Source organism: Tursiops truncatus, chromosome 12, assembly GCF_011762595.2.
Source record: "Tursiops truncatus isolate mTurTru1 chromosome 12, mTurTru1.mat.Y, whole genome shotgun sequence".
NCBI classification, from domain to species: Eukaryota; Metazoa; Chordata; class Mammalia; order Artiodactyla; family Delphinidae; genus Tursiops; species Tursiops truncatus.
Window position 1 is genome coordinate 64974997 of NC_047045.1, and position 20782 is coordinate 64995778.

General features: G+C 40.9%; 1 protein-coding gene and 1 long non-coding RNA gene across 3 annotated transcripts in view; one reads left to right on the top strand and one right to left on the bottom strand.

The window, feature by feature from the left end:
- LOC141276034 (uncharacterized) overlaps window positions 1-13715 on the top strand; it is an 89085-nt gene extending 75370 nt beyond the window's left edge. The window contains exons 2-3 of the long non-coding RNA XR_012324886.1: window positions 6421-6516; window positions 12837-13715. This is a non-coding gene — a long non-coding RNA (uncharacterized lncRNA). The remainder of the gene's footprint in view (window positions 1-6420; window positions 6517-12836) is intronic.
- A 4073-nt stretch (window positions 13716-17788) lies between these two features.
- Window positions 17789-20176, bottom strand: CITED2 (Cbp/p300 interacting transactivator with Glu/Asp rich carboxy-terminal domain 2). Of its 2 annotated transcripts, none has more exons than XM_004312944.4 (2): window positions 19936-20176; window positions 17789-19475 (listed from the first exon to the last, which is right to left on the bottom strand). In XM_004312944.4, the coding sequence occupies exon 2, from the start codon at window positions 19465-19467 to the stop codon at window positions 18649-18651; it is 819 nt and encodes a 272-aa protein (XP_004312992.1). In that variant the 5' UTR covers window positions 19468-19475; window positions 19936-20176; the 3' UTR covers window positions 17789-18648. The 2 variants fall into 2 exon arrangements, with proteins under 2 accessions (XP_004312992.1, XP_073645764.1); XM_073789663.1 differs by lacking the exon at window positions 19936-20176 and adding an exon at window positions 19571-19925.
- Window positions 20177-20782: the final 606 nt, after the last annotated feature.

Consider the following 20782-nt stretch of genomic DNA (forward strand, 5'->3'; position numbering starts at 1 on the left):
CTTCTATGTCTTTACAGATTTTTTGTATATTTGTTTTATCAACTATTGAGTATGGAATATTTAAATCTCCAACTATTATGGATTTATCTACTACTCCTGTAGTTCTATCAGTTTATACTTTATGTATTTTGTTATTGGGTACATAAATTTAGATATTTAATGCCTTCTTGATGAATTAGCCCCTTTATTATTATGAAATAACCTTTAAAAAGTTCCTGATAATATTCTTAGCTTTGAAATCTATTGTGTCTTATACTAATATAGTCACTTCAACTTTCTTTTAATTAGGGTTAATATGGTACCTATTTTTCTCTCCTTTTATTTCATTATAAATGTAAGTATGGGTTGACCAAAAAGTGCGTTCAGGTCTTCCATAACATCTTACAGAAAAACCCCAAAGAACTTTTTGGCCAACCCAGTACATGCACACACATGCACTAGATAGATAGGTATCATATAGTTGGGCCTTTCATTTAAAGAATCTAATTTGACAGTCTCTGCCTTTTAACTGGGATGTTTTAGCAGTTAATATTTAAGTGATTATTGATGTAGTTAGGTTTAAGTCTATCATTTTGCCATTTGTTTTCTATTTGTTCCATGTTTCTTTTTTCCCCTTTTTTCCTCTTGTGTTTGCCCGAAGAACTTCCTTTAACATTTCTTATAGAGCAGGTCTGTTGGTGATGAATTTTTTTTTCAGCCTTTGTACATCTTAAAGAGTCTTTATTTCACCTTAGTTCTTAAAAGACATTTTACTTGGTATAGAATTCTAGGTTGGCAGATTTTTGTAGTTTCAAATATTGCTTCACTGTTTTCTCACTTGCATTTTTCTTATAAGAAATCCGCCATCATCCTTATCTTTGCTCTCTGTACTTAATATGATGTTTTTCTCTGGCTAGTGGGAATAGGCACTGTTCCCAGTCCTGGGTGAGCACCAACTACTGTTAGCTCTAATCCTTTTGGGTGGTTCTTTCCCAGCAGCAATCACCAATACTCTGTCCTGTGAACTCTAGCCTCCTTATCTTCCTCAGACTCTTAGCTCCATCTCCTCAACTCAGAGAGTCAGCCAGGCTTCTCCAGGACTCTTTTTCTATGCTGTCTGGGGCCTGAAAACTCTCTCAAAGCTGTAAGCTGAGGCAATCATGGGATTCACTTTGTTTCCCGTTTCTCAGTGACCAGTGTTCTTCACGGCCTGATGCCCAGTATCTTGAAATCTATTGTTTCATATATTTTGTCCATTCGTTTTGGTTGTTCAGACAAGAGGGTAAATCTAGCTCCTGTTATTCCATCTTGGTCCTTAGCAGAAGTCCTTGGAGCTGGTTTTTGTCATGGGCTTAGACTTACTGGAACTCTATCTGTTGATCATTCGATGTTGTTTTCCCTCTTACTGACAAATGTTTATGAGAAGACAGAATAAGATAAAGTTGAGGTTAGGTAGAGAACACAGTATTACCTAGAATTTTTAGCAAAACAAGTCTGATCAGAAAGTTCAATACATAAATAAGTAAAATATAATTTTCTCAGGAAAGAGAAAAAGAAATTCACGGTTGAAAGCTTAAGTGAAATTGTATTTTCGACCCGGTATATGGTTCACCTCTCCACCATAGGCCAGGAACCTCAAGCAGAAGAGACCCACAGGGCCTTGAGGAATGCACACACAAGTTGTCAGGCTCACGGGTCCTGGTTTGTGGCAGGAAGGTCAGAGCTGAATCTTAGTAGGTCCTCCAAAATGTGGAGAGCCTCCTCTTCAAATAAAGAAACCTGTTACAATATAAACAAATGAACTTTATAAACTTATAGAAACAAGGGAGAAAATTTCCATTTTGAAATGGCATCTCATTAGGAGAAATGACTGCACAGTTGTTTTTTTTGTTGTTTTTGTTTTTGCGGTACGCGGGCCCCTCACTGCTGCGGCCCCTCCCGTTGCGGAGCACAGGCTCCGGACGCTCAGGCCTAGCGGCCACGGCTCACAGGCCCAGCCGCTCCGCGGCATGTGGGATCCTCCCGGACCGGGTCACAAACCCGTGTCCCCTGCATCGGCAGGTGGACTCCCAACCACTGCGCCACCAGGGAAGCCCGACAGCACAGTTTTTATTGTTCATTATTTGGTTTTAGAATATCACACGTGGGAAAAATCTGTGGATCGTTGTTGATTTCTTAAACTGAGGGTTGATACAAGTGACCTGAAGTTCTGAATGAAGAAAGAAATGTTATGTGAGTCCAAAGACATTGTGAAGTTGGAATTGGAGGTAGTTCTTCCAGATCTCAATTTTGTGTGACTGGTGGCCGTGGCTGTTCTGGTTCGGACCTGTTAACACAGGTGAGCCCTGCGTAATGTTAGCCATTACCGTATGTTTAGACAGTGATGACTAGCTCAGCAGAGTGTAATCTGCATTCATGGCAGTGCACACTTGTGTGGCACACCCCAAATGCTCCCCAGAACACCATTCTGAGTTGAGTTGTCTGTGTGTTACAACATGGTAGTTTTCTTTTCTGTGACTTCTCTTTGTGTTGTTTGTTTTGTGCATGAAAAATATATTTGATGACAGGATTTGAGAAAAGTGAAGCAAAAGAACTTCATGCTGGGTATTAACATGCACGTTTTACATTGAATAGAGGCATCTTCAAAGAAAGAGTTGTGGAACTAGTCAGAGATTGGTGGCAGTCTACTGTGAAGTATACTTCAAACATAACCTCAACTGGGGAGGACTGACCAGAAATTAAACAAACTGGGCTGGGAAAAACATGTTCCAGACGCATGTCATGGGGAGATTTGAGAACGGGAGAGTGAGCACCAGCTTATAACACTGGTGAAAGCGTCCCCATGGGGGCCATGTTATAATGATACCAGACACAGTGGATGTCATTAACACTCATTTCTAGATGTACATCCCTTCTCTAAACAAAGTATATTTACTTGATTCAGTCACACTTTTGACCTTTAAACTCCCTGTTTAAGACAGGATAGGTTGGGTTATACTAGAAATAAATAATCCCACATTCTCTGCAGTTGAACACAGTAAAGATTTATTTCTTATCAATGCAAAGTCTGCTGTGTGCCCAGGTGACCCTCCAGAGCCACTGCTATCCATGTGGTGACTCAGTGATTGAGGCCTGTACCCTCTAAACACATGGCCTCCTCAGTTAAAGGTCAGGGAGGGAGAGCCTGCTTTAGCCTGGAAATGCTGATGTCACTCCTGCTCATGTTTTAGTGGACAGAATTAGTCACATGGCTCTCCCCAATTCCAAGGGCACTGACTCAGCCCTCAACTTGGTTTCGCTAACACACATTAATCTTTCTGGCTTCAGGTTAAATCATTATTTGCTTCACATTTGTCTCTCCCGTTAGACTATAAACTCTGCATTACTTATTCTGTCTTGTTTCCCCAGCCTTTGGCATACTCAGTACCTAGTATTTAGTTAGTCAGACATTTATAAATAACTACTTGGGATAATAATAGGCACCTGGAAGTTTTTTTTCTTGATAATTGTCAGTAATTTCTGTTTTACTAGCTATAGAAACATTCAAAAGTTATAGACAGTCTGATTTCATAAGTGGCAGACGGCAAGCTGGGAGACATTTACAAACCCATAGATTGTCAGCAACTATTCTAGTTTCTGACATTGCGGTAGTGTCTCATTTATTCATGACACATCATTCCTGCAGATAATATTGTTCATTTTTAAAAGGATAGATTATTTAAAATTTTCTTTTTTTCCCCGACTGTAAATGTAATATATGTACATTATAGAAAAACTGAAAAGTACATACATCAAATATAAAGAACTCTAAATTCCAGTGTTCAAAAACTACTGTATTTTGGCATATTCATTATCAGACTTTTACCAACACATATCTTTATCAGGTTGAGCTCAAACAGTAAAATGGATTTTTATTCTGAATTTCTTAAAATTTTGTCACAGCATTTCTACTTTGCATTAAAGTCTGTTAATGCATCATTTCCAATGACTACATAATGTTCCTTTCATGTCTAAACCATGATTTACTGAACCATCCCTTGTAAGTAGACATTTAGATTATTTCCAAAAGGTTTTCACTACATAAAATGCTGCAACCAATATTGTGATGCATAAATGTTTCTCCATATTTTGGACTACTTTCTTAGAAGAGATTCATAGAAGGAAAACAGATAATTTAAAAGGTAGGAGCATTTATACAATCATAGGGACACCTTTAAAATAGTCAGTAGTTTTAAGCAAACACAGGAAACATCTAATCTGCTTAATATTCTCCTGTGAGCTCTTGGGGGGTTTAAAATGTTCTTGTCTTTTTATGTAGCAGTCAAAAAAGAATTTGAAAGTAACTTTTATGTGATCAGCACTCATTGCATGGGACAGTATCTCATTGGGTAGGCCAATAATAACATGCCCAGCATTTCCACACTGCCGTTTATAGCAGGTCCTTTTTTTAAAAAAATAATTAATTACTTAATTAATTATATTTTTGGCTGTGTTGGGTCTTCATTGTTGCGCATGGGCTTTTTCTAGTTGCAGCGAGCGGGGGCTACTCTTCATTGCGGTGTGTGGGCTTCTCATTGCAGTGGCTTCTCTTATTGCAGAGCACGGGCTCTAGGCATGTGGGCTTCAGTAGTTGTGGCACGCAGGCTCAGTGGTTGTGGCTCGCAGGCTCTAGAGTGCAGGCTCATTAGTTGTGGCACACGCGCTTAGTTGCTCCACAGCATGTGGGATCTTCCAGGACCAGGGCTCAAACCCGTGTCCCCTGCATTGGCAGGCGGATTCTTAACCACTGCACCACCAGGGAAGTCCCCTGTAGTAGGTTCGTAATGTTCGAGAGAGATACATCTGAACTCATCTGGAATCCTTCAAGTTACAAAACTATTTTAACATGTCGGGTTTTTTTCCCCAGAAATTTCCATATTTGCACTGGCTAAAGTACTTACTGAAATAGTTTCTTTAATCACTTTTTCTTCCCTCCACATTGAATAAATATGGCAGAATCATTTGCAAAACAGAGTCACTAGTCACTGCCAAATTCAACATTCCACTCTTTAATGTATTCAAAACTTATTTTTTCTCACTAGTAATTATCACTTTCTTAGCCCTCTTTACTTTCTTTGCAGTTTTTCCAACAGCACCTGTAGATGGCTTGCTTTGAGGGGTCCGTGTTTAACAAAAAAACAAAGTTTTTATTGCTCAATGTGAATTTTTGCCTATGAGAAGGGAACCACAAAGCCTGAAGAAGATACAGTTATTGGACAGTCCAGGAGCTCAGGCACCAGCTGAGTGACTATCTTGGGTGCTGTCCTTAAACATCCGCTAATTCAAAATGACAATCTACTCTCTACGTCAAGGACTTTCAGGAATTACATGTAAATGCATAACCACGAACATCAAATCCATACATTCCAGGGATCCCCTGTGATCTTTCAAAACACATTAATAAGCAGGACAGTTATAATTTTCCCTTTCGTCTAAAGGAGGAAGATAAATCCAGTAAGGACATAGTTGTCTTGGCCAAGGTCATATAGTCCATAAATGAGGCTGCTGGGATGAGACTGAGATTCAGGAATAGAACACTTTAGAAATTGAATCTTCATTATATACATGAGCAGATGGAATGGAGCTGAGTAAGACATTATTCCTGAGAATCAGTGTGATGTAACTATAGGTGGAAACAAAAGTAGACAAGAGAATAGGAAATCAAATCATCCTACAGAGTAATCCTTCCAGAATAATGTCTGCACAAGAGATGACCTCAGTTTACTCATGAAGGGAAGAGAAAGTGAACTGATATTTTTGCCATATGCTGGCTGCAAACATGTAGAGAAAATAGCAAGCTGCTGTTAGTTGAAGGTGCATCGCAGGAGCTGGCAGCACAATTTCTTTTCCCATCAGTTTTCACCCCTGCCCCCCCCACTTCTGCTCTGCAAGGGATCTGCCAGAGTAGACATGTAAAATAAGTGTATCGCGGTTAAGAATAGAACGTTATGCTGTATAGCTGAGTAGAAAAGGAAAGGCGTTTCTGATAGAATCTAGTTTTTATCACTTGAGGAATTGTGTAATTGTAAATAGTATCCTAGATAGTAGTTAAAGATTTTATTATCTAGAATGCAATACATATTTATCTGTTCAAATATGAGTATAATTAATTGGACAAACTTCTCGCTTTCTAATTCAAGGCTTATATTCAAATGCATTATTTCTGAGTAATACATGCAATGATACAAATTCTGCTTGATTAAGCTTGATTGACTTTTACTGAGTCCAAAACTTATTGTGCTGCTAGAACTAAAAATATAAATTCTCTTATTACTAACAGAAACCATAACTCTCACTTGGGAGCATTAAGAGACAGAGCCCCATGAATACTCTGTAAAACTGAAGAGTTTGTAGGGATGCTGTGGTAGTCGGAAGATTTCATTTTAATCCCACCTCTAACAGGTAGGACCTCTGGACTTCAGTTTCTCCATCTGTGAAAGAGGGACACCATGATATTTACTCTTCCTACCTCCCGGGATGATGTGAGGATCAAATAAGGTAAGGTTGATGTCTATGTAAGATTGATGTAAGATTGTCAGTGTTGAGATGATCGTTACTGACTGTAGAAAAGCCTTCTTTCTCCATAGATTATTTGTGAAATGGGAATGTGGTTGGTCCACATTGGCCATTCACAGTGTGTGAGAGAGTAGATTCTGGCACATGGGAAAAGGACAAGCTTTTTTCCCTAAGGACAAGCTTTTTTCCCTAAGAACTTTCTAGACCAAAGCAGAATTCCTAGTAGGATCTTATATTTTTGCTTTGGTCGATTAGTCTATATTTTGATATGAAACGTAGAAGATGGTAAAGTGGGTTAATGAATAAAAGAAAAATGACAGTGGTAAATGTGGCTTGGCCTCAAATAAATTTCATGGTCTATCTCAGTTCCCCTATCCCTTCCTATTCATTCACTCGCTCATTTACTCATTGAATGAATATTTATGAATCATACCCTATATGCCAATTTTGGCTTCCTTTTAGTTTTCTTCATTTGAGGGCATTGCTGAGCTATAGGAAGATGACTGCTTCAGTTGCATGTCTCCAGTGAGACAGTGAGTTCCTTAAGGGTAGGAGATATGCCTTATACTTTTATTCTGTCCTCTGTCATAATGCTTAGCAGAGTGCTAGGAAAATTTAAGAAGCCATTAGTTATTGGGTTTTTCTTAAAACCACATAATATTTTTATGGTTTGATAATTGTTGAAAAGCACTGCCTTGCAGGTTGGGTTTCTTAGGGGATGGCCTCTGAGTTGGAGATTAGCACCTCCACACTGGGAAGTGGCTGGGGGATGCTGTTGGAAGCAATGTCTATGGAAGCAAGGGGTAGGAAGCAGATTGGGCTGAAGAGAAGATGGGCTGCGATGCAGCCTGGGTACGGTCCTCAGCTCACCCCATGGGATGCTCTGAAGCTAGGATGGCCTTTCACAGTTGTTCTGAGTTGGGGTCAGAGAGCCATGCCTTTATCCGAGTCATTCGAGGCAGGCTGCCTGGGAAAAGGGAATGATCTTGGGCAAGGTGACCAGGAATTCTGAAAGAGCTGTGGGCCATCTGCTGGCAGCATTCCCGGCAACTGAGGGAATAAGTTCTTCAGTCCTGAAGGGAAGCTTGGGCAGCACATCACGGTGTCCATTGCTCATTGTAATACTGGTGCAAAGGATGTTAGAAACTTTACCTGGGGAGGAAAAAGGTGAAATTTAATACTGACACATTATATACCTCATATTTTTCATGGAAACGGTCATTCTTATGTCACTCACTAGTGTAGGTATAAAATAAAATTCCCGCAAACATGTATTTCAATGAAACATTTAAAAAATTTTGTGTCAATGTTAGTAGGTATTAGTCAGGATGATTTTGTTTCATGTGATTGAATCTAACTCAGATTAGTTCAGGGACAGGAAAATGTATTGTCTCATGTAGCTAAACTTCAGGAAAGGCAAAGTTGCAACTAGACTTCAGGGACTCAGATGAGTGATAGTAGATCACTTTTTTGTCTCTGCTTCTCTCTTCATATTGTCTTTACTCTGCCAGACTAGCTCCTTTAGTACAGCTGGCACTATGGCTAACAGCAGTTTCCAGGCTTATAGTTTCATCACTAGAAAAAAATTAAAACTTGACCTCTCTATTGTTAAACTCCTTGGGAAAGGTTTTTATTGAGTCAGGTGTTATCCATGGACCAGTCGGCTGCAGCCAGGTGGATAAGTTATAATGATTAGACCAACTAAGTCTATCTGGGCAACCCTGAACAAGCATGGTCATCAAGTAAGATCATGGGAGTTCTTATGTGCATATATTACTGGAATGGAGAAAGGGGCATTTTGTGGAAGGGTAGAGCAAGCCATGAGTAGATAGAACAAAGGATGTCATGTAGTAGATTGCTCTTTCCTCCCCCACTCCACCGTTTCAATCTTACCAGACTAATTTTATATTCTTTTTTGGGTTTGGCATATGGACCAATGCATTTTATCATGGAAATAGACCACAGAGCTATCAGTAATCTGTTCATAAATACTAGGTTCTCTTCACTTTGCACTGAGATTAATCACCTGCCTACAGTACATGATTTTCTTGGTTCAGAGAAATTGTTGATTAATCATATTAACAAGGGAATTTTTGAAATGAAGACATAATGATTATATATTTCTTTTTAAGAGGATATTTATTTATATTAGCAAATGTCACTTTATAGAAGACATTTCAACCTTTATTAAGTAAACCTGCTCTGAGTGATTTATAATATAATTTTGTTGGCGATACATCTTTATTACATTAAAGTAGACTTATTTGAAAATGTAAAAACTTTTAAAATAGTGCTTCTCAGTTCCAGCAAAAAATCCATGCCTTGAAACAAAAATCTCAGAAAGGGTCAGCTTAGCTTTTAACTCTTCTAGTGATGGAGTTGCTGGCCTACCCCACCCTGGGTGATTAGTTTAAGTCAGTTGTGTTAATTCCATCCCATGGTAAAACCAATCCCAGTCGTTGATTGCTTCACAAAGGGAATGTGACACAATACACTGAGGGAAGGAGTGCTTCTGTGAAGTTTTCTTTTCCCTTTAAGAAAAAAGAAAAAAGAAAGCCACAGAAAGAGACAGCCATTCTTTTGGACATTGTTGGGTCCATACATCATGTAAGTTCTGCTAATGTCACCTGTCACCAGTCTAAGGTGAGGCCAGCACTGAGGATAGCCCAGTAGAGAGATGAAAAAAACCCAAGTCCTTGTTGACATTATTAAATTAGTGAATTAACCAATCTGCCACAATGTAGGGAGGGCTCTCAGAGAGGAAGACACTTGAGATGGATTTTGAAGTGCACGTCAACAATGGGATGAAGATGAAAAAGGACCTTCCAGGCACAGGGAACAACATATGCAGAAGCACAGCGTGATTAAATAGGTGTTCAACTTAAACTCACTCAAGATAGAAAAAATAAAGACAAGTCTGGGGATATTTCATAGGAATTATACGTAGCTGACAGCTGGGGGTGCTGGGTGCTGAATCAGGGAATTAAAAGGACAGATGTACCTTCTCTCTCCATCTGTATTTGGGGTCATATGGTCTCTTAGTATTGCTTTCTTCTGACCAGGTGTTCCATTCCCCTGGATTCATGGAATTGGCTAGTGCGGTGAGGGGAGAAGCCTGGGGAACACCAACTCTCCTGTTGACTTTGGCAAGCTAGTTTCTCTGGTCTTCAGTATAAGTACAATATACGGCCCCAGAAGGACATCTCAGGCTCACATCAAGATAATTTCAGTTTAAGCACCACTGTGATCTGACTATAGTTTCTCTGTTGGAATTTTCCTGGTCAGCCAATGTGCTAGCCTTCAGACAAGCTAACTGGCTGTAGTCCAGTCCACCAAAGTTTAAGGTAGGAGCAAAGGGCCTACGAAAGACATTGAACTGGACGGGCTTGAGAGGCAAGTGGAGAAACAGGAGAGAGGAATGATTTAAGCGTCAGAGGAAGGTAGGGAAAGGATTAACGACCTGCAAATATCTTTCTGACTGATGCACATTCTTACCACTCAAAACATTCCTGTAAAGCTGTCCTCTCTCTAGAATTTCTCTCAAGGTATAAATGTCCCCAGCAGGGCAGAAAATTGAGCCACTGGTACCTGAGTGAATGGAAGGCAGGATGCGAGCACTTCAAAAAGGGAGGATAATTAGGGTAAGAAAGTGGAGGATTGCTCAAAGACACACCTTTCGTCAATTTGTAATTTTAGAGTGTAGTGAGCAATGGTGCCTGGGCAGAGTGTTATCGAAGTGTACTCGGCTTGTCTTTAATTTTGAAGGTTATAATAGGTCACATGGGGTATTGTATGTTTCAATAACATGAGCAGCAGTGGAGGAGGGGCAATTTCTTTAGGCATGTGACACTGTAGTCTGTCTAACAGTTGCCCGGGAGAAAAATGCAATGGTGGCCTTAACAGACCTTTAGCTACACCTAGTGGCCAAGTAGGGAAAGGAGCAAATATTTTATTGTAATATTGTATCATGGTTCTTTAGCTAAGTTACTTTTATAATCAGTTAAGAATTACTTCTTGGGTAGTTATGGGATTATGCTCTACAATTATACTCTACAATTCCCACTGTATAATTATTTTTGACTAGTCTATTAGTTTATCGTCTAGCTAAATAACTGATTCTCCAAACTGGAGGAATGTTGTGGGGGAAAAGAGAGAGAGCGTGGGTTGGGAAGTTGAGGAAAGGGAAGTCAGTGGGCGTAGCGGCATGCCTCCTATCTCCATGGTAACTCTTAAGGACCAACTTACAGTGTTTGACACCTGCTAGATTCCTCTACTTTAGCATTATGTATAGGATTGTCTCTTTGAGAAAATAAACAACGATAACCGTGATGATGATGATGACTGTGGTTCAGGAAGAGTTGTCTGAAGGAAAGAGAGGGTAAATATTTAAGAGTCTGTTATTTATGAGGTTGGAAAAAATGAACTTAATCTGTAAGAAAATAGAACAGAATCTGAAATGTAGACCTGATCAAATTATTTTCAACAATGTTATATAGTCACCTGTATCTTTGCAAGTGCATGTACTAGAAATATTTTGTGGGTGGCAACTTTTTGGAGTTTGCTTACAGATAGGGAAATCTCAGTAGCCAACACTAATGGTCATTTTGACATTGAAGTGGAACATTTATAGACACGATTCCAACCCTTGGAGAGATGACTCAACTGGATCAGGTCTGTGGCTCACCCCCAGGCTCACAGTTAGCTTGGAGAAAGAACAGCAAGAAATGATATTTCGAAGGGGTTTTATAATATTTTACTCCAACTTTAATGATAGGAATGGGTTTATGTTTCCTTCATGAGAATTCGAATACAGGATGTATTAATTAAACATACACCTTCATTTTACTGATGGAGAAACTTGAGCCAATAGTGATTAAATTACCCAGCTATTTGGTTGCAGAGCTAAGGCTACAATACAACTCAACGGTTTTTACTCCTGATCTGCTATTCTTTTTACTCCAACTATTAATGGAAGAGTTCTCCATTTCAGTAGAAGACCAAAGCAAAAGGAAGTGGGCTTACACCTACATCAAGAAAGTTTCGATAGATTGAGGGAGATTAAGTGTAAAATAACTAAATATTGTATTTTTTTATGCTAAGATGTTTATTTTTCACATATTAATATTCTTAAATCAGCCTGAATCTTATAATTAATGTTAAATCATAGTTGCTTCCAGGCAGTGTGTGCAGTTGTGATATGGTCACCTTTACATGGAAGAATTTAGCCACTGACATTTTCACTTAATAGATTATAGAATTGACAAAGCTAAGGTGTTGGCTTAATTTCTGAAAGAAAACTATTTACTATCCAGCAATATGTAATTCAATTAAGAAAAAAACAAAATTAGTTTAAATCACTGGTATTCTTTCATTTGACTTCAAGTGCTAATGTGGTGAAGGTGTTAGGAAAGAATTCAGCAGACTCATGATCCATGCTATTCTTGCACTGGCAGCGGCCACACTTAAGTTGGAAGAATCTTTATTATGGGTTTGAAAAAAAGTGTAGACCCAAATCTTGTGAATCCCAAAAGGAAGTGGTATGTGATTTTATGGATAGATACATGTCATAGTTGTGTTAGTGTAGTTTACAGTTTGTGTACATATAATGTAGTGGGTTTTTCCCTGAAGCACTCTTATTAAGTTGTCTCATCATCTTACAATCAGTGATAAGAATAGGAGTAATTTGGTTTAGAACAGCAGTGTTATGTATTAGAAAGAACACTGTCTTGGAAGCTAGATCTATAAAACAACTCAGCCTCCTACTGGCTGTTTTGCCCTTGAGCAATTCACTTCCTCTTTAAATATCAGTTTCCTTATCTAAAACTGAAATAATGAGTTGTGTGTACCTTGAAAGAATATTGTGAGGATTAAATAAGATTATGTATGTGAAGAGCCTACCACAATGCCTGACATGTTGCAGGTACTCAGCAAAGTCAGCCCAGCCACTGGAAACTTGAGTCAACAAAATGATTTCAGTAATGCCGGCTGAAGGGTGCATTTCTCTGATTTGGTCCCATGTAGTCTAAAGGGTATTTCTCACCATTTCAAAATCCATGCCCCATTAGTCAAGAAGATTTTTCAAAGTCTTCTACGTTATGTTTTACAGAAAGTATAATGTATTTAAGCATTTTCTCCAATATATAATAGTATAGAATATGTTTTTTTCAAGTTACTGCCCTCTTTTACCCTCTTCCCATTAAGATCTGCCTCCTAGAGGGGTAGCCCCACCCAGCTAAGAGTAATTGCTCTAAAACATGGTATCAGACAGCGAGACCTAAGAAAGATTTACATATTTATTTTAGGTTCATATTAGGAGTACAGAAGTTCAATCACTTTTTACCTCCTGGCCTCATCGTCCGTGTATTTGCTAAACACATTGGGTAAAGAGAAGAAACGTGGAACTAGCCATCATCCTGCGTATCCTCCTTCGGAGTCAATCCAAATAAATGTAATGGGACAGTATTTACAAGGTGACCTATCTATTTTTATGCACAATTTTACTACTATGTGTTTGTCAGCATGGAGATATTAACTGTCAGAAAGCCAAGGGGAAAAAAAATTTTTTAAAGCTAGGATACCAGAAATTTAAAAAAGCTCTGTGGGCCAAGCTGCTTAAAGAAACACAAGGCCAAATTTTATACCAGTCCCTAGGGAGATACAAAGAGAAAAGCCTTCAGTAGCCCTGATCACATTTCCGTCACTCTGGGATACTGTCTCCTACAGGTGTTCACAAAATAATATCACGACCTGGAGTTGGCTGTCCTGTCATGGCTTTTTCTGATTTTCTGCTAGCTGGACTTTCACTCAAGCCTGAAGCTTGCTTCCCACCCAGCCTTCAGAACGGATTGACAGGATTCCTCTAGCACTATTAACTTTCAAAGGCGCTCATCTATTTGCATATCTCCGGCAAGGCACGCCACACCAACCTGGTCTTGCCACAGGCTGCTTTGGAGCCAGAATTCCTTGTCTGCTTTGTTCAGCAACCCGAAATATACTCAAGGAACCCCTCTACTTGAGAGGGAAGAAAGGGAAGGACTCCAGGGCGGAGCACAATGGCCAGGCCATGGGAAAATTCCAGGAATCCTGTGAGCCACTGTCCTTACCCCACGTCATGCCCTGCTTTACTAATCTTTCGGATTAGTTCAGCCTAATGAAAACCAACAACATAATAAAGCAAGTAATGATACTCATCGTTTGTCTTTCGTCTGCTTTGTTTCATTCTGCATGCCTTGGTTTAGCCAAGCAGAATTCTCCAGAAGCCCTACCAACCAACTCCTGGGACTGACAACTTTAGTGCTCACCTTAGGGAAAGAAGTAACTGATAAGGATCCAACCACTAAAAACTCATTGTCTGTTCATAGAAAATATGGGTGTGGGGGGGGGGGTTAGTTGATATTCTCTCTTTCCCGAGGACCATGGGTTCGGTTCCTCAACACAGTAGACCCCTATTTCTCTTAACTTCTCTTTATTATGTTCATAAATAGCAAAATACTATAGAAATTCACACCGGCAGCTCTTAGAATATTTTCAATTCATTATTTAGCATTACTTATGAAGTTAAGTCTTCCTGTGAAGGGGAAAACATTCTTTACTTCAGGTGTCAATTTTTTTCAAAAATATAGGTGGGTCTTACTATAAGGCAAACTAAAACTCTTTATGAACAGTACACTATTTGTTAGAAAATGTCCTTATATTGTTTTTTCTAATTTAAATAAGTATGGCTACCAAGAAAAAAAATCATTTTTCTCCTTGCTGGATGAAAATAGGTCAAGTAATTTAAGCCAATCCATTGCAATTAAAATTCTGACATTGCCATTGTTCCTTCTATTCTGAGGGGAAAAGACAAACAGAACACATGGTAATAGGGGTTCATTGGCTAAGTTACTTGATGTTACTACCTATGGGGTCTCTTGCTTGAACCTGCCCGGGAGCTTCATTCTGATGATTGTAGTATAAGTACCAAAATGATGAATACCATCTCTGAGGCTGTGTCTCTCTCTTGTGCTAGTAAAACAATAGAGGAGAGGAGAAAATTGCCGATGGCTTGAGTCCTAAATTCCTTGAATTCTACTTTTATTTATGTTGGGGAGATAATGTTATCTGCCAAGTTTATTTTAAAGTAAATTTTACTGAATCAATTAGGCAGCAACACTCAGTCTCATTAAACATCCTGTGGCCCTTTTCACAAGATTAGAGCCTGTGGCTTGATCACATTCCAATGTAGGTAATTTCATTCTGCATTCCTGGATATTCTCCTCCACCTTTCTAACCCCTTACATCAAATGCACTATTATTTGCACTGATCCCAAATCGACAGTTCTGTTGTGAGGGTGAAGAGTGTGTCAGCTTCAACTGACAGGCTAAAAAGCATTGCTTTTAGTAAGAAAATCCCTTAGCCAATGCCTATTTTGAAATTTCAAGTATGTACATTTAATCATAAGTTAAGGTCTTTGGTAATAAGTAAAATGCTCTTATTTTCATAATGGGTGTTTATTCTGGAATCTTCTTTGATAGAAAATTTGTTTCTCAAGTATATGCTGTTTGCTTCAAGAGAGAAAATGAAGTCTTCAGAAATGGTAAAAAACAAACAATAAAACAAACAAAAAAACCCCTCTTGAGCAAAGACTTTTCTTTGACCTTCTAAATAAATTCCACAAGGGGGCGAAAACACCTAATGGTCCAGGACCGCAAGGTTTATACTTCAAAGCTGGCCACCCATAATAGATTAGTGGATTAATATTATGCTCTAAAGGATCTGGCCTTTAATGTTGACATCAATTTATTGCTATCCCAGTTTACAGTAGTAAAAGTCTTGGAGACCATAAACTTCACAATAGATGTCAGCCTTCTGGTACTAGTGCTTTAGACTTGCACCCCATAAACAGTGGTGATTAGGTAACTGTTCTTCAAACACCCATCCATAGCTGTAACGTCTTTATCAGCTCCAGCAGGGATACTGCCACCATGATTTTTAGCAGCCACAACAGAGGTATAAGTTTTTTATAATGTGTTCTTCTTTTTCTCATGTGTTTTCTATGATATTTTGCTGTGACTTATCAGTGATCTCTTCTTGAAAATCAAGAGTGTCTAATTGTGGGCAAAGCTTAAAGAATAGAAGCTCTCTTGTACCATATTAGAACTTTTTGAAAAACGGCCAAGGTACAGAGGTCAAATTTCCCCATATGCTACAAGCAACTTAGTAGGAAGCAAGACCGCTAAAGGTTTTGCAAATGTCTGCCAGTAGCCTGGTGATCTAGGTCACTGTACAGGTTTCATTAATCAGGTTGTTCAAACAAGGAGTTATTTTTCCCTGCTTAAGAGACCTGCAGATATCACATAGAATCTGCTCAATTGTTGATCATGAAAGAGTTTTAATGAAACAGAGATCATTTGAACGAAGGGGACGGGAGAGTTTGTACTGAAGAGAAATTGTGCTTTTAACCCAGCTTTTCCTGTTGAGTCCCCTGTTCTGGCAGAGATAGGCTCAGGATCTAATAATAGTTCCTCCGGCTCTGCATCTCCACATACGTGTTCCGGCGTTAGAGCAGCAGGAGGAATTTAGTGACAGAGCAGGTGTTGTGGCTTATTCCCTGGCAGAATAAATGGTGAAGGGTGGTGGCAAGGCAGTTCTCCTGATTCCATTATGCAAAAAAAAAAAAAAGACAGTGCCTCCAATGTCCTTCCTTTTTATTTTCTTCCTGGCACAAGTGGAAAAGAACTAGAATTGTTGTATTAATATGTATGCAAACATATTTTTTCACTTGAGCCTCTGGAAAAAAAAAAGAAGAAAAAGGGAAAAAAAACTTGCTGTGAAAATGCTTAGCCAGGAAGATTTACTGCTGATTGCAGATTTATTATTGACATGTCTAAGTGGAAGAAAACTTCAGTTTTAACTATTAATGTGGAAAATCTGGATCAGCCTTTAAAATGGAGTAAAGAGCTTTGAACGATGTATTTTCAGAGAAATTATTTACTTACAACATAATTTTTAATAAGGAAGTGTCAATTAAGAGGTATAAAAAGAACCCAGTGGAGTATGCATCTTAATTTTAATGGCCTGCCTTGGAAATAGAATTATAGAATGTAGGTGATCTGAATTATACTGAAATCAGCTTTTATGCCAGACTCACTGTAATTTAACACTTCTGTATACCCTCCTCTCCTGATTTTTTTATTATGAAATATGGGATTTAAGATTAGAATCTAAGAGTCTAAATGAAATGCTCTTTTAAAGGATTATTTGTGAGATTTTCCACAACCTACATTTCTGTACTCCTCCAGTAGGTTATATACAAGACCGTATTTTTTCATGAGTGTACCGTGTGTTGCTCTTATAAGCTAGGAAAACATGAAAGGGAAAACAAAATTCTTTCTCCTTCTAACTGGGATCATTTGAGATTTTAACAATGTTACTTTTTCCTGTGCTTGATTATATAGGGCAAAACTTGACACCTACTTGACTGTAGTTATGTCTTCTTGATAACGCATCCAGGTAAAATTAAAAAGGATCTTATCCTCATGTCCTTTGCACCCAATGCCTGTAACAGTAAAAGCTCAGAATTCTGGAAAACAGGGCATGCTTGAGAGGGAACATCTTGTAAAGATTGTAATTTGACCTTTGCGTCAACCTTGCTGAGTAAATTTTAAATATTCTAAGAGAACAAAATCGAAAGCCTCAAGGTGGAATACCACTCCCTCTTCTTCTTAGAACTATAAACCAGCCAGAAGCTTTTTCAGAGATTAAGCTAGAAAATGTGTGCCTCTCTTTAATACTTTTGCTGAGAAATAAAATTCGTCACTAGAGATAAAGGTAGATTTATATTTAATGCCATCCTCATCAATCTTCCAGTATTTTATTCCAGTCTACCTCCACTTAAGTAGTTGAGTCAGGTATAACCAGAAACACTTGATTTTTCCCCTCCCACCCTGTGAAATAATATTGATAACATTTAGTATTACAAACCTTTTAAACTCTGGAGTACGCTTGAAGATGATGGCAATTAAGAAAAAAATGCTCTTTGACAACTTCGCAGCTTTTGATTAAACCACACCAAGAGGCATGTTACAGTGATAACAATGAAGCATTATGCCAATTATGTTAAATCCTGCTCTCCGCTTTAAGCTCATCATGACCTGTTTTAGTGTCCTGTAATTTATCCTCTGGAATGCTTACTCTCATCAATAAAGTGTTCAAGAGAAAAAAAGAAAGCCACCAAAGGGAATAACCACCCCCAAATGACTTCTAGAAAACAAGTATTTCTTAACTTTTTATTGACATTGGCAAATTAAAATAGAATAAATTAACAAGTATTTTTTCAAAAAAATGTTTTGTACAAAAATACTGTCAAAATTTCCTAAAAAGCTTTCAACACAGTAGTATCTTTTCATGTACTGAATATAACTATTAGCACAGTGTCAAAAATGTTGAAGACAGAAACAAAATAAAAATCTGTGAAATGTTTGCCACTGATGACATTCCACACCCTATTATTGTCTGTACATATCGGGGAGGGGGACAGCCACCTTGAAAGTGAACAGTATGACTTTTCCTGATCCAGAATGGTTTGGCCCACATCTGTTTAATCTTCCAGTTTAGCATATTTTAAAAATTAGTCTGTACTCAAATGCATAGTTAAAAATATGAAGCGAGATGGCAGAGTTTGTGCAGTAATATCTGCCCTTCAAAGTTCATGCAACCAACTAATGCAATTTTTCCTTTCCCTCGTAAATCTGAATGCAGTTCAGTCATTTGAAACCATCTACAAAATCCACAAGATTAAGCAGTTTGCCAAGATTAATATCTAACAGTTGAGCACTGGAGAAAGTGAGGAAATAAGGAGTAAAAACAAACAACAAAAAAGACCAAGTTAACTAGATATTTCAACTACATAAGGGAGGTGAATGTCAAGGCTACAAAAACGAAACAAAAACAGAAAAAAAAAAGTGGCAGCAATTTTTTTAAACCAATTTGTACAAGTTTATAGTTTACTTTGTTTCCAAGTTCTCAAACCTTTCACGATCTGAAAAGTGAGATACTGTGTCTAAGGGAATGTTTTTTAATTCACACCGAAGAAATTGGGGGATTTGATTTCTTTCGCCGGGATTTCGATCGAGTCAACAGCTTACTCTGCTGGGCTGTTGTTTGCACACGAAGTCCGTCATAAAATCAAACTCGTTTTGCCCCAGCCAGAGTTCGGGCAGCTCCTTGATGCGGTCCAAACCCATTTCTATCACTAAGGACATAAGCACTTCCTCGTCGATGAAATCAGTGTCTATGACATTGGGCGGCAGCATTGCAGCAGGGACGTGGGCCACGGAGGCGGGCATGTTGCTGCTGCCGCTGCCGCCGCTGCCGCCGCCGCTATTGCTGCTGCCCGCGCCGCCGCCCGAGGTGCCCGCCGAGCCGCCGGGGGTGCTGCTGCCGCCCGAGCTGCCGGGGGTGCTGCTGCCGCCGCTGTGCTTGGGGTTGCAATCTCGGAAGTGCTGGTTTGTCCCGTTCATCTGGTGGCCTGCAGCAGGGTGCAAATCCGGCATGTAGTGGTTGTGGGGATAGGGGTGGTGGTTGAAATACTGGTTGTTGAGCTTCTGCAACTGCATGCTGGCCGGCAGAGAGCCTCCCTGGCTGGCCACCGGGGGGCCCATGAACTGGGAGCTGTTAAACCTGGCCCCGGGAGCCAGCGCGCTCGGGGGGTGCCCTCCGTTCACAGTCCCCGGCCCCATCGCGTGCCTGATGCCGCTCGTGGCGTTCATGTTGCTCGCGCCGTAGTGTATGTGCTCGCCCATTAGCGCGTTGAAGGCGTGTTGGGGCTGCTGCTGGTGATGATGGGGGCTCGGGAACTGCCCCACGCCCATGCGGTGGGCAGGGTGGTGGTGCAGCCCGTTAGTGCCGTCGGGGAAGCGCCCGTGGTTCATGGCCATCATATGGTCTGCCATTTCCAGTCCTGAAAGTGAAAAGGGCAGACGGTAAGCCCTGCGCCACACGTGTCGCCCACCTCGGTGCACCCCACTTTTTCTCGGCTCTGGCCCCCAGGCTCACCCGACGCACTTCGGCTGCGAATCATCATCCCGAGGATCCCACTAGGAGCCTGTGCACCCGGGCTCGCCACCAAGGCGGACCTGCCACCCACAACAGAGCCGCGCGCTGCACAAACAGCCCTTTCCCCTGCGATCGGACGGGGGACCCAAGCCCACACCCCCCTCTGCTCCCCGAAGTCGCCTAATAAAGGAAGTGCCCCGTAGCTCTGCCGCGAACTTCAGGCATTAAATCAGCCCTCCTCATCCTGTTGTTGCACATCCTGTTGTTATTCCCCAGCTCCGCCTCACGCTCTTCCTCCGGGCAAACCCAGCCCTCGGAGGACTGGGCTGGCAGAAGCCCCAGCCAGCTTCGCCCGCCGCGCTTACCTTCCGTCCTTGCGATTTCTGCTCCGAAGACCGAGGGCGGGATCGTCGGGTCCAGGACCGGCTCAGCAGCACATAGAGGGGGCCTTTCTGGCGTGCAAGGCGCTCGCTGTCGCGAAGTCGGCGCCGAAGTCTTGCAGCAGCCGCTGGGGCAGAATCGGAGCCGTTCCCTTTTATTTCCCCTCTGCTGCCCCCACAGCTCGGCAAGACCGCCCGGCAGCTGCCAACAATGAGCTGTGTTTCTTAGGGCTTTGGCCACAGTTAATATAAGGGATTTCAGGAAGGGCGGAGCGAGAGCCTCCGGGAGGGCGGCGGGAAAACGCGGATTCCGGAACACCGGGCACACCGGACCGGGTCGGGCAGCCGAGTCCCCACTGCCGGAGGCACGTGCACAGAGGCTGCGGGCCCAGGCGCCGCCCCGCTGACCCCGGATGCTGGCTTCCTCCTGGCCCACAAATACCAGACCAGGCCGCCCCCGGAGCAAGGACAGAATCCTCCCTGGACTCTCAGCCCGAAGGTAGCGCCTGCCCGGAGAGCAGCGAGGAAAACTCACCGCCCCCCTCTGGCCGGATTCCCCACCCCGAGCTCACCTAGCGATCTGTGCTGCTTTCTGTGGGAAAACGGGTTTCACCCAGCGCCCCGTCCATAGTGCCCTTCTACGTCCCCGGGTTTGCAAAAGCCTACCCAGGTTGCAAAGAATGGCTGTGTTTACCCGTGTGGGTTTTTAAGCCCCGGGCAAATAATGCCCCTTCCCCTGTGCGCGCTTTCCTGGGCTGTGCTTTTGTGGTTTTTTAGGGGCAGTAGGTAAACCCGATCTAGACATTCTGCGTGTAAATGCATTTTTTTCTCA

What these genes read in the sequence shown, in the direction of transcription:
- CITED2 (XM_073789663.1), bottom strand. Translation starts at nt 19,598, where the DNA reads ATGATGATTCGCAGCCGAAGTGCGTCGG. An exon ending in TCGCAGCCGAAGTGCGTCGG is followed by an intron (nt 19,476 to 19,570) that starts GTGAGCCTGGGG and finishes TTTCACTTTCAG; the next exon opens with GACTGGAAATGGCAGACCAT.